We start from the raw sequence: 14,423 nt of genomic DNA on the forward strand, positions 1-14,423 counted from the left end.
TCGGAGTTGAATGGGTTAAGTGAATATCTGCCTACAATGAATATTTCCACGGGTCAATGGACCCCACACATTATATCAGGACTATTCATCACCAAACAAATTGTCAACAAGTTTCCTCTCCCTCCCTCTGACCTGACCTGACCTCAAGTCATCCTCAGGTCACACAGGGTTGGGGTAAATGACATTTATTATTTTCCAAGTTCCCTTTCTTTTGTAAGAGGTTGCTATTTAAGATAGCATCCTCCTTCCACTTTGTACTACTGAAGAGGATTGCAGTTAGCAGTCAAAATATATAGTTTTGCTTACTCCACTCTTTCTTTCGTCCGAGTGTGGTGTTGTTAGTTGAGGTGGAACAGTAAGTTCACAGACTGAGTTACACATTGTAAGAGAAACAAAACACTACAAAGCTACAGCTCATTTTCTAACCAATCAAAGGTCTGTGAACTTCCTCTTGGCAGAACTGGAGAAGATGGTTCCAAAAGTGGAAAAACATCATCATGCTCTCATAAAATGTCAAACAGGAAGATCCAGTGTTCTTTGAGGAGCTGTGTAGTAGGAAGCTACCTATACAGAACCTCTAACTGTGGACTGACCAAACCAAATACAATCAGCTCAAGTGTTCCTTAAAGTCTAATCAAGTGGGCACTGTCTACATGACATCACAGGAGGCACCTACCAAATTAAACCCACCAATACCTTTAATATAATGACACACACGAAGGCAAAACGTGACACCTGGAAATTCTCTCAAGATGTGAATGGTTGTACTGCTCTGACAGTCTCATCAAGACCTGAAGAAGCCCGTCTCTTCACCCCCAAAACTATGCCTATACTATGGAATGTCGAAAACATTTGTTTTCATTTTTCAACATTTTCATGTCGCAATAAAAATTTCCTGTTTGTAAATCTTGCAACCCTCACAAGATTTTTGAACTGGTGAGTGGCAATGCATCGATTGAACGGTTAGCCACAGTCACCATGTTCGTCTGCTGGTGCCGCCACAGTCCGACAGTCATGACTGTGGTACAGGATACCTTACGAGTTTATTTACCTGTCGGTTCCGGGTGCTCTATCTCTCCATGTAGTCTACAGGTTTGTGTATGCCATCTTTTCTTTGGAAATTCTTGAGCAAATACTCTTGCAGTCTCCTTTATTATTATGTTGTGTTCTTATGTTCTATGCAGTAAATAGTTTACAGATGCGACACACCTATGGACCACTTACGACCTATTCTTTTAATATGGCTCTCCACTTAAGAATGCCGCCTATCTAACATCTACCGTCCCTCCTTAAGTCCTCCTGTTAACCTTCTCCGAATCCACATTCTCGGCTACAAGGCCGGAAGTGCAGTTTAATGGCAACAAAATAGAAAATGCTTACTTAGCAACGTACGTAAATATTCTAATTCACCACAGTTTGTAAGTACAGGTAAACGTCGACTTACGATGGCATTAGGTTTCGATAGAGCCATCGTAAGACGATCCCATCGTAAGTCGATCCCCAATTTGTGTATCACTCTGTTCCGTGGTCACTGTACCTAGCCTACCTGTATATTAACCACCAGAGATACTGAATATAGCCTATTAAACATGTACAGTAGTTTATTTAATTATTTTTATCCTTTTTACCATATTCAAACACCATAATATGTATTTTCAGTACGGACCTTAAATCTCGCGGGCAGCAGCCAATGCCAGCCGTACGACGTGTCGTAATAATACTAGCATCATAAAATATAGTCACCGCTTATATCGATCATTCTCTCTTTCACCCGCGAATTTTGAAAACCACAGAGAATGGGATTCAGGGCACATTTGAGAGAATGTAAAAACACAGGGGCGACTACAATAGATATAATCAAGACGCCGATATGGCAGCGTCGCGAATCCACTTGCTCCTCATGACGCCTACGTGTGCGGCACCGTATGGAAGGGGTTAAATATATCATATCGTCGTCGTCGTCATCGTAAAGTCGAACAATCGTAAGTCGCGGCCATCGTAAGTCGACGTTTACCTGTACTATTTTTCATTCACATAACAGTAATTGTAAGAACTATTTTTGTCATCTACATAAACGGTACATTATTATTTATAATTTTCAGGCACGTAACTTAGGTACACAATGGCAAGGGTCTAGCTAGAGACCCCTACGACTGATTAGTAGTTTGATACAGAACTAATATTCATTCTTTGTGCGGCTTTTGCTCTGCAGCACTTTCTTGGTACAAACGAGACGTCTTGTCCCCACTGTACTCTCGTAAACAAAATATTCCTATTTCTCATGCAAGTTGTAACGTAGCTGCGCAAAAATTAATTCACATTAGAGCACCAGTTATATGTAATGTCAATATTACTGTCAGCACCATTTGCAAAATGAACAGGAAATACTAATGCAATTCTAACATAAGTAATTTCTGTATCAAAATTCCATTTAATATTTGATGAGAGAAATTCACAGATAGGTGGAAATTTCTTTATAGTAAAATCCTGAAATAAATATTTCTGAATATAAGAGGACCCTACAAACTAACTTTCAAATTCTCTTCATCAATTCCTCTGTTCATAACAGCAACTCTGCACAAACAATGGCAAACCATTACGGATCTTCACACCTCCACTCGTTTACACGTAAATGAGGCGTCACATGGTAGAGTATACACAAACACCGCCAGCTTGAAAATTGAGATGGTGTATTCCCACACTCGGACTTTATACTTTCATTTGGAAATCAGAGATGTGCAAAAGTACCTCAACTATAAGGTCGAAAATCTACAAGAAAATAGTGGGTTTATGCCCTTGATGCTTGCCACACGCTTTTATGACGCTCTGGTCGAAGTAAAGTGTACAAAAACGCTGGATAAAGTAGACATAATCAGCTTTCAAATGGTGTATTCGCCACGGTCCTACCTTTAATAGTTTTTACTGTATCTAGCTTCAAAGTTGAGAAAATTTCAGTCGCGATTTCAGACACTTTTTAAAAAATGGCGTTCGTGCGTACTTGTGAGAGAGCCCTCAGACACCTTCTCCCGCATGTCCATCAACACCTTTGCCTTACTGACGAGGCTGATACTCGGCATCTACACCCAGTTCTCTGTCTTCATCGGCGTCAATTTCGTTTCCTCCAAATTTTCACGCACTGAAAGCTGACAACCAGCGATTACGGTACTACACACTGATAACAGAAAGTGTCACACACTAATACGGCAGTACCATGTTTGTTCTCCGTGATCGACGGGAAAGCCCGAGGATCAGTGTCAGCTGTTCTACGGCTGCTGGTTTGCACTCGGTAAAACTCGAGGCAATAATTATTATCAACCATCGGCTGCCAAACGCACGATTCATCACACTACTCGCATTATAAAATATAAAGTCACTGCCGTATTACTAGTTCTCTTGTACTCGGAGTAATAATAAACACAGAAAACGTGATCAAACCAGTTCACAAAATCCAGGGGATAACTCATGTACAACAGTAAAAATATATATATAATCAAGATGCTGATTGATGTCAGCATCCTTGTGTTTCTACTCGCACCTCAAGATGCCTACGTAGGAGTCACTGTACCGAAGTGTTAATATACATCCATGGCTATGTGGGTCAGAGCATAACTATTTGCAGCCGAGGTCACGCTTACAGCATTTCAAACCCTGCTACTAGCGAGTTGGACTAAGGGCATGGTTGATTAAATTCCACATGACAAAGTTTTCTGTAAGGGGCACCGTCCTAGCCTCCTGATACGAGTTCGTGAAACTCCGATGACAAGATTCTTGTCATCTGGTCAAATAAAACAAAAAATCATAAAACACCAATATGTTTGATCAAACATTTTGGTGTTTTATAATTTTTTGTTTTATTTGACCAAGTGACAAGAATTTTGTCATCGGAGTTTAATGGGTTAAACCTAATCATCAATCATTGCATACTGAAAGACTGGAGTGGTTGAGTGAAGAAAAAGATGAAAAATCTTCGCAACTTGTCATTAATCCCCCGTAGAAACCAAATCTTATCCTTGTAAATTAAGTCTGTTCCGAGTAATGGTTACCTTGTATGATCCTACTCACGCACCTCTTAATGTAACCACCCCAATTGTTAGTTTGGCTTTAAAGCGCAGCCAATTATGAAAACCAGTATATACTCCAAAACAGATGACGGAGAGGCAGAAAAAAAAGAGAGAGAGAACAGAATAAAGAGGGGTTTGTTTCAGAATGAAAAACGGGGTAACGAGCCTCAGGTCTAAGTTTAACAATATGGCACTGGTTAAAAAGAACACGTGCACAGCAAAACGTAACTACAAAATTAAAGTTGCCAGACGAGCGAGATTCAGGGCTTCTTTTATTTCTACAGAACAAAATATATGGAAACAGTATCCCAGTTGCCTTCCTACGTACATTATGAAAACCTCCCCCCACTGTATGATGCTATTGCATAAAGAGACAAAGATGCTCTTGATAGATTCAGAAGAAAAAATGAACGAGGCGTTTAACAAGTATTTTCTCACAGTATCACGAGCCAAAAAAAGATGGAGGGAAGGGTGATGGATGGGAGTGGAGTATGTGGGAATGAAATGGGTGGAGTGGATTTATGCCTTTGACTTTGGCTACCTCCCTTGTAAAGGGAAAAAAGCCATTGGTATGTGTGTGTATTCAAGAAAGACCAACTGTGTTGGACACGAAGAGATGAAGTAGATGATATCCATATATTTCGATCACAGACTGTGATCCTCTTTGTATTCCACTGAAGAGGATCACAGTCTGATCGAAATATATGGATATAGTCTACTTCATCTCTTCTTATCCAACACAGTGGGTCTTTGTTGAATTTTACGAATGTGTTACGATATTACTTTGGAGTTATGTATGCTGGTACATCGTAGTTATGTATGTATATATTTACAAAGGAGATGTTTATGGTATCTGACTGTTACTTAGTCTACAGAGGGGATGAGGGAAGCACACTAACATCAGGATTAGTAAGGAAGAAGTAGTCAGATTGACCGACTTTAAGCATCTTTGGGTTCAGGTGAAAATTTTCCAAATGTGCTCAAAAAGTGTAAAATTTAAATCTGCCATCAGCTAAGGGAAATACTTTGTAAGTCGTTAAGCACTGGATTTGTGCCTATTTCTTGGGGGTTGCAGTTTTCAAAAAGGGTGATGAATAGTCCATGCATAAATACTGGCCAATCAGTTTGATGTTGGTTGTAGGTAAAATGCTAGAATCAATAACAGCTAATAGAATCAGAGATCACATTGAGAAACAATTTGGAAGAGAAAACACAGGTGACCATTAATGGTATAAAATCCAAATGGGGAAATGTTATTTGTGGAGTTCACCTGGTCTCAGTTCTGGGTCCCTTATTGTTCATTACATACATAAACAACTTGGATGATGGGATTATTATTGACGTTAGGAAGTTTGCGGACGATGCTAAAACAGGATGCCAAATCAGGTCAGGAGTGTTTAACCCATTCAACTCCGATGACAAGATGTCTTGTCATTTGGTCAAATAAAACAAAAAATCATAAAACACCAAAATGTTTGATCAAACACCAGAAAAATATGACGTCAATCCTCGCTTCGCTCGCAGCGAAGCGAGGACTGACGTCATATTTTTCTGGTGTTTGATCAAACATTTTGGTGTTTTATGATTTTTTGTTTTATTTGACCAAATGACAAGACATCTTGTCATCGGAGTTGAATGGGTTAACAAGATGACTGGCTGTTTACAGATGTTGAAATTTATTTTGTTGCGAGCAGGATGCTCACTGGCTGAAGCCCCAGTTGCACCAAGCGTGCGACCTGTTTCCGACCACCTTCGACAGTGGCACTTTTGTTTGTTCTTGTGGTTAGTGCTATTTCGTATTCATCATACTCTGGATCACCTTTGTGATGCTGTGTGACACAAATACCTGCACCTGTGGGTAGTGGGGTATTTGCAGCTCCGTCACAATAACGCACCGACCCATTGAAACAATTTCCTGGCCAAACACAACACACCTATGTTCGTCAGCCCACCTACTCTCCTGACAAGGCTGTACGACTTTTCCCTAAACTGGAAATGCCTCTGAAAGTGACCAGATTTCAGTCCAGGAGAGAAATAATGAGGAATACGACGGACCAGCCGTGCATCATCCCAAAAGAGGCATGCCAGCGCTACTTCCAACAGTGGCAAGACCATTGGGAGAAGTGTGTGTCTGCATAAAGGAGATTAGGGCAAATTTGTTGTATCTGGATACGAGTGTTACTTACGAACAAAGGTCAAATACTTTTCTGAACATACCTCATACAGACATGTTAATGATGACTATATTACCTTCGTTTTAAAAGCAGTTTTAGGCAGCTCGACCACCAACACAACCAGTTGCTTACAATGCTGCGACCAATTGCATTGCTTCTATCCTTGAAGATAATTTTGTGCTGAATGCGACACTAAGAAGACTCGTATACTAGAAAGTAAAATGAATGATAATAAAATAAAGCATGTGATATGTTTCATGTAACTGGTTACGTCATTGAGAGAGTTACATAAGACCTCATCAGGAGGGTAAGGGCGTCGTTACTTGTGGTGATAGTCAAGGGGATGGCGGTTCGAATCCTGCCATCGGCGAAGTTGAACCAAGCTACAAAGTCCTCAGTAAAGGGGCACTGCCCTCGCCTTCCGATAGGGGGAATGTGCGACATTAAACCATATCGTCATCGTGACTATCACGCGATCTGATCGAAGCACTTCAGACCTAGTCCTTTGGTCGCCTCAGTAATCCACATTTCCCCCAATTCATCTTATCCATATTAATGGCCACATCTGCGGATTATGATGATAATTATTACTTCAAGTTTCACATTGGCTGGCAATGGTCCCCAGGCCCTCGTGTAGATTTTTTCAGTGCCATTTTGGTATGCGATCTCATTTAAGGCATGATCTAAAAAATTACGATTTTTCTTTGGTGTGAAAAATAGAAATCTGACCAGTTATGTGTCATTTTCTTGACAAGAAATGGTCAGGTAAAGTACATTTACGAGATAATGAAGTAATCAGGTAAAGGTAAATTAACGAGATAATGAAGTATCGTCATTACTAACTCGCCAAATTAATGAAATGGCCTTGCTGTGGAAGTCCTGTGTCTTGCGACACTGCTTCTGATCCAGGGCAGTGGACGAGATGCAGGGATGACCCGTCATCCAGGAGGTGCCAAGATAAGAGGGTAGAGGGGAGTGGAGTGTGTAGGGGATGGAATGGGTGGGAGAGGTTTCTATGCCTTTTTCTTGTTGGCTACCTCCCGTGTAAGGGGGAAAAAAGCCTTTGGTATATGTATTCTCGAAAATGTCCCAATACATACCAGTTTTCCTATGTATCCACCCTCCCTCCCTTCCTACAAAGGAAACGTGGAGGATACGAAAAGTTACTAGAGAGTACGGGCCACGTCACTATTTTGTTTAATACAGTGAATACACGAAAAATAAGGACAACCCTCATATTTATTTGATCAAAACGTACAAAAAATAAAGACAAACACAAGAAACTTGGTTCTTTACCAAAACATAAAAAAATTAATATGTAATAAAAATAATAATAATAATAAATATACGTACAGGGTCATGGCAGGCCGGGTGAACCGACCTCACAGACCAGATCCATCATGCAGGTAATAGTTTGGTGATCCATTCTAGAATTGGAATAATAATAATAACAAAAATAATAATAATAAAATATATATATATATATATATATATATATCAGACGGCTTTCTTAACAGGAATCACGCTAGTAAGCATTCATTAGCACACTTCCCCAGAAGATTTGCAGTTTAAGTTGGGGTCTTGGCTGCTGCCCATTGTTTTCATCATCTTAATACCTTTGATGACAATCTTAAAAAATCCAGGTTACCATACAATTCATTCCAGCTGTAGGGAGGAAACTCTGACTTCAGGATGTGAGAGAGAGAGAGAGAGAGAGAGAGAGAGAGAGAGAGAGAGAGAGAAAGCATTAAGGTCGATTTGGCATAATGGATCACGGTGTTCGCCACACCCCGAACAGGCTCCTTGGAGCGTAAGGACTCCAGGTATATCAAAACCTACGAAGGACAAAACGTGCCTCAAGAGACCCCGTTCCTATACGAAAGGCTGATCGTGAATTCTCATTCTCCAAGAAATATCCACCTCGCACATTTCCCATTTTCATCTTCCGTTCTACTCCTTTTCTTTTTTCCCCTTTCGAGTAATAAGCTCTTCTTTTACTTACTCAACATCGGAATTTCTTTATAGTTTCCATCAGCGTCCTCTTTGGGCCTCTGGTCCGAAGTGAAGGAACGAAACGTCTATTTACTCCTTACTACTGAGGAGTCTGAACTCCAGCAACCGAGTGTGCTTCCCTTCGATGCCCACCTGGGAGCACAGGCTTTTCTTGCTAGTTCGTTTCGGCTTCTTGCAGTAGCCCACAAACACGTCACCAACTTTCAAAACGTACTGCAAATGACAAGAGAAAAAATCATATATGCATATTCACATACATGAGATTGAAGGATTAAAAATTGTTGGGGTTATTGTATAACTAAAGGTGGTGGTACATTAAGCATTTCTCAATAGCATGCTACTTGGTTTCGCTACTTTGTTTCAGTAGAAATGACTTCAGTTACGATAAAATTTCCAAACGTTGAATTACTCTTGCGTCATGTAACGAGACGATGAACAAAGAGAAGTTAAACCTACGTGAATGTTACGACACATTGTTGAAATGTTCTTCCGAAAGCCTAGGTGGTTCCCAACCTTTTCTGGCTTGAGGCATTCTTGCCAAGCCTTTCAGAAGTCCCCAGCAGCACCCTTATAAGAAAGTCTAAATTCTAGTTTGTTGGTATTTTGTTGATTCAACATCAGTGTAACAAAATTTTGTCCCTGGATAATATGAAAATACTCATCTTTACACAGATGCTGCCGTATTGAACAAAAATGGATGACAGAGTCGGTAAAACGAAAATTATTTTTGCCCTCAATTTTGGTGGCACCCTCAGTTGATCTCACGGCACTCTTTGGTGCTGCGGCACACCGGTTGGGAACCACTGGTCTAGAATATTGTAACCGAAGTAGTTTTTACTCAAAGTAGCAAATTTCAAGTAGTATTCTAGCCTAGTGTGTTGCCACCGTAAAACATGCATGGCACTGAATAACATTTTAGCATTCATGACGCTGCTGCTGCCAGGAAAGCCCGATGGGTGGCTAAGGGCGAATGCAGATTTTAGCTGAATGTTTTCACAACACCACCGTTTCATTTAATCAGCAACCCCCCTCTCCGTCCCCTTGTGCAGAAACATGGAAAACGGGGAGAAATATCTTCGGACTGCATCAAAATATCATTCACACATAACCACTTCCTAAGCCCAAAGCTGTGTCTTGCAACACTGCTTCTGACCCAAGGCAGTGGGCAAGATGTAGGGACGACCTGTCATCCAGGAGGAGCCAAGATAAGAGGGAGGGAGGAGGGTGTAGGGGAGTGGAATATGTGGGGATGAAATGGATGTTTTGTTATCATTTGTTCATTTATTATTTGTTTGATTCTCATCTATTATTAGTTATGTGTCAATTTATTTATGCCTGTTGAGGAAGGACGGGAGAGGACAGAAGACGGGTGAATGGAGAATGGCTGTATATGGATGATGTGATGCATGATGTGATGCATGAGGTGGAATGGGGGTGAGGTAGTGTGAGCAAAATTTGATGCAGCCCAAAGAGATTTCTCCCTGTCTTCTCCTTTTCTGCACGGGGTGGACAGAGAGGGGGGGGTCGCTGATTTAATGAAGCGGCCTTGCTGTGGATGTGCTGTGTCTTGCGACACTGCCTCTGACCCAGGGCAGTGGACAGGGTGCAGGGATGACCCGTCATCCAGGAAGTGCTGAGATAAGAGGGAAGGTGGAGGGGAGAGGAGTGTATTTAGGGATGGAATGGGTGGGAATGATTTTATGCCTTTTTCTTTTTGGCTACCTCCCTTGTAAGGGAGTTTGTTTATTATTTAACTACACCTATGCATTTATTGTATTTCATTTATTATTTACATTATTGTAGTTTTTATTCATTTATCATTATTTTTTTTTTTTAGCATCCGACCTAGATATGGACCAAAAGGTTTCCTGTCGGCATGCTCCGCCTCTGTAATCCTTTAAATTACGTCTTTTGACCAACATTCCCACATGTGCGTGCGTACACATTTGACAACTGGTGCACATAAAGAAAAATGTGCACACACAAGGTTTTCAAATTATATTAAAATCCATTCAATAAAGAAGTTCCACCCAAACAACTTATAAATTTTCTAAAAATATGGGAACCTGCTGACCGTCAAACCAATAATTGGAGGTAATATGTAATACAAACTTACAAATTGTGCGTATTTGCTTAAACGATCAGATGGTAACTTGCATGGGTGCACACACTTAAAAAAATTGGAGGTAACATTGATTTTGACTTTGGCTACCTCTCCTGTAGGGGGGAAAAAAACCCTTGTTATGCATGTTTCTAGCCCCCCCCCCCTAAAAAAAAAAAAAAAAAAAAAAAAAAAAAAATTGCACGGGGCTTGCAAGCCAGTTTGGCCACCCGTGCTATATACCAAAAGCATTTTCCCCCTTATGAGGGAGGTAGCCAAGTCAAAGGCACACACACCCACTCCCCTCCACCACCCCTTCCCCCCTCTCATCTTAGCTCCTCTTGGATGACGGGTCATCCCTGTCTCCTGCCCACTGCCTCGTGTCAGAAGCAATGTAGCAAGATTACTCAAAATAAAAAACAGCAATATCCTTACTTTCTCATCCATTTCCTTGACTCGTAAGGAAAATTCTTCATCAAAACTTTGTGACATGGGGAGATGGCAATCGTGACGAGTCTTGAGTACAGTCGTCTCCCTATAGTCACGAGTTTCCATCGTAACGGCGCGCGTGTTCAAACGCACTTTTATTTCCAAAAAATTTGAGAGAGTCTGAGCATCACGAAAATAAATATTGAACCAACAATTTGGACTGAAAAGAGAGAAGGAATGAATTAATAAAAAATAATTTTAACAAAGAATAGCTTTACACGTGTACACAAGTTATATCACATCAATGATGCTTTCTGACATTATCAATGTCACCCATAACAGAACCAGCAACTCAGGCCCTCCTATTGATCTGTTAAGATGGTGTGGGATGGTTTTGATGCCAGTGAGGAGGAGTAGTAGTAGTAGTAGTAGTAGTAGTAGTAGGAGGAGGAGGGAAAAAAAAAAAAAAAAAAAAAATGGGGGAAGAAGAAGAGTTGAAGCCAATTGCATAATATAATGTTCAGAGGCCTGGTCCAAAGAACGATGATTTCCAGCCAGCTTAACCCATTCAACTCCGATGACAAGATGTCTTGTCATTTGGTCAAATAAAACAAAAAATCATAATAAAACAACAAAATGTTTGATGATCAAACAGCACCAGAAAAATATGTTGTTTTATTATGATTTTTTGTTTTATTTGACCAAATGACAAGACATCTTGTCATCGGAGTTGAATGGCTTAAGGTTATCACTGTGGGCTATTTCACGCACAGACACTTTCTTCTCTTCCTCCACAACCACCAAATACCAGCCTCCAGAAACATATTCATAATCATATCACTCACCGCTCCATTAACACACTGAAAGACAACACACTGCTGCATGCCAGACCCCCTGATATCCACCCTTCTGAATCCTCTCTCCCACGAAAGGACAGAGTCCATTTGGCCAGACTGCGATGCGGTCACCACCCAGCACTTCTAAGCTACCAGAAGAGGCTGGACGACCGTGTTGTGAACAGCTGCCCAGGATGTAACACTTCACCCCATACCATACAACACATAATGGAAGACTGCATTATACACAATCATGCACGCAAACAACACAACATACACTCTATAAAGGATTTGTGGGAAAACCCAGTTTCGGCTGTGGCCTTCCTTGGGGAGACGGGACTGCTCGGACAGTCTAGGGAACGACAACAACAACAACCTCCAACCTCCTCCATTTCAATAACTAGAACAGGACTTTGCTTACAGAAATCTAGACTTCTCTAAAAATATTTCAACAGTGTGTCCAACATTCGTATAGATTCACAATCTCTTAGTTCACCCTTCAGCTTTGCTATATACAATGTTAAGACGATTTGACATCTAGCTTCATAAAACAAGATATTGTAAACAATGTCATTTGTACGTGAGGGAACTCGTGATTGTTGGTGAAGCCCGTCGATACCCAGTGTGATAACCCATTTCGTTGGCACTTCCCTGCAGCATGCAAAAAAAAAAAAAAAAAAAAAAAAAAAAAAAAAAAAAAAAAAAAAAAAAAAAAAAAAAAAAAAAAAAAAAAAAAAAATTGGCCGGGGTTTCAGGGGCAGACACGCCCCCCCCCCCCTGGGGGTCAGGGGGCTGGGGGCTGTGGGCCTAGGCTGAGTCCCTGGGCTGAATCACTATTAAACAAACGCATGAAAGCTGTTCCGTTGATGTTGCTATTGATATAATTCGGCCAAAATAAAATCTATCCCAGTCATCACCTTGCTATACGTACACATGTGCAAGACACCACGCAATGGAACACAAAATAAATCACTTGCGGGCCAGCACAAAATAAACCATTTCCATACAAGTATAGCCAACATGCGAATCACTTGAAACTTCACATCAACCAAAAATTATTAAGACCATAACAAATTTTTTTTTAGAGGATTGTTTATTACAATTGGAAATTGATGACAAAAAATTGAGATCATTATCAGGAGAAAAATCAGAATTCCGATTTAAATCTGAAGAATATATGCCTGCTGCAGGTGAGGGTGTTGTCGGGTTCTGAAGACGGGTGGTCTGGTCCGGGTGACAAATCCCTTGGACTTCCGTCTTACAGAACCACAGCATGCAAGTGTCGATGCAGTATCTGCAGAGATGTGCATCGTATACTGTAATTTTAGCACAAACAAAATCACGTATATAATTTTCGAGAAGTGAAATGTCGTAGAAAAATGACCTTTACAGTTACATCAACCGATCTGTCCAATGCCCCAGGTCGTAACAGCTTTCGGCTTGGCCCACGAGTCACTTACGGAGGACGTGTTATGCTGCTGCATGGACAGGACGAGAACCAAATAAAGCGAGTCCTCGTTCTACGGTACATGTGTGTTCCTGAAAACCTTACTGCAAATTGAAATTATCGTATACCAAACCCAAGTTTCGACTTATGGCAGACGTACCTTCTCCCTCCTCTTTCTTCTTCAAAATATCTAATTTTACCTCCAAAACATGAGCGGATACTGTATCTGTGAATTTTTCTCACTGTAAATAGAATCGAGGGTAGTACTTACCAAATACCGTAACTGTGAATTTACTGGATAAAGAATTACAGTATAAGGAGGACTCGCTGTAGTATGGGACATGTTCAGTACTTTCCGTAGGGCTATTGCATCTACGACAAGTTGACTCTGTGGCCAGGCTAAGCTGGTTAGTGTTGCTCTGGTTAGTGTTGCTACTTGGAGCAGATGTTGAGGTGACAGCAGTTTGAACTCTGCCGCCTGCGAGTTGGACCGAGGGCACAATTAATTAAATTTCATGTTGCGAAGCCTTAGGCGAGGGGCTAGCCTCCTGATAAAGGGAGTTTGCGATATTAAACCAAAGCACCTCTTTAATGTTGGTGGTGACCCAAACACAGTTGTGAAAGTGTGATTATTACTTGTTGGGAGAATAGTTTCTTGGTAAGGCTGATGTACAGTGTAGTACTAGCTGCCTGATGTATGGTGATTTGATGATGCACCACAATACTCGCGTTATAAAATATAAAGTTACATATGCACATACATACACCAATGCTTTTTCCCCCTTACAAGTGGGCAAGGTGCAGGGATGACCCGTCATCCAGGAGGTGCTAAGATAAGAGGGAGGGTGGAGTGTATTCAGGGATGGAATGGGTGGGAATGATTTTATGCCTTTTCCTTTTCGGCTACCTCCCTTGTAAGGGGGAAAAAGCCTTGGTATATGTATGTACAAGGGAGGTAGCCAAAAAGGAAAAGGCATAAAATCATTCCCACCCATTCCATCCCTGAATACACTCCACACCCCTCCACCCTCCCTCTCATCTTAGCACCTCCCAGATGACGGGTCATCCCTGCACCTTGTCCACTGCCCTGGGTCAGAAGCAGTGTCGCAAGACACAGCACATCCACAGGAAGGCTGCTTCATTAAATCGGCGACCCCCATACAAAAAGAAGACGGGGAGAAATCCCTTCGGGCTGCGTCAAATTTTGCTCACACATACTACCTCATCCCCCATCCCCCCGCCCATTCCACCTCATGCATCACAACATCATTCTCTTTCACTTGGAATAATAATAACCACGGAAAATATGATCAGGCCAGCTCACAGAATATGGGGGATCACTTTGTTACAACTCCAAAATAA

The 14,423-nt window shown here is 41.2% G+C and overlaps 1 protein-coding gene across 7 annotated transcripts in view; it reads right to left on the minus strand.

Moving 5' to 3' along the window:
* Positions 1–7,461: 7,461 nt before the first annotated feature.
* LOC143031446 (tripartite motif-containing protein 5-like) overlaps positions 7,462–14,423 on the minus strand; it is a 37,680-nt gene continuing 30,718 nt past the window's right edge. For all 7 annotated transcript variants that reach the window (XM_076195264.1, XM_076195269.1, XM_076195268.1 and 4 more), the window contains 2 exons: positions 10,785–10,998; positions 7,462–8,461 (listed from right to left, as the gene is read on the minus strand). In XM_076195264.1, the coding sequence (XP_076051379.1) occupies positions 8,318–8,461; positions 10,785–10,998 (358 nt within the window). In that variant the 3' untranslated portion in view covers positions 7,462–8,317. The remainder of the gene's footprint in view (positions 8,462–10,784; positions 10,999–14,423) is intronic.

The sequence above is a fragment of the Oratosquilla oratoria genome, chromosome 12 (genome assembly GCF_046742065.1).
Source record: "Oratosquilla oratoria isolate Oo_2021 chromosome 12, ASM4674206v1, whole genome shotgun sequence".
Classification (NCBI taxonomy): Eukaryota; Metazoa; Arthropoda; class Malacostraca; order Stomatopoda; family Squillidae; genus Oratosquilla; species Oratosquilla oratoria.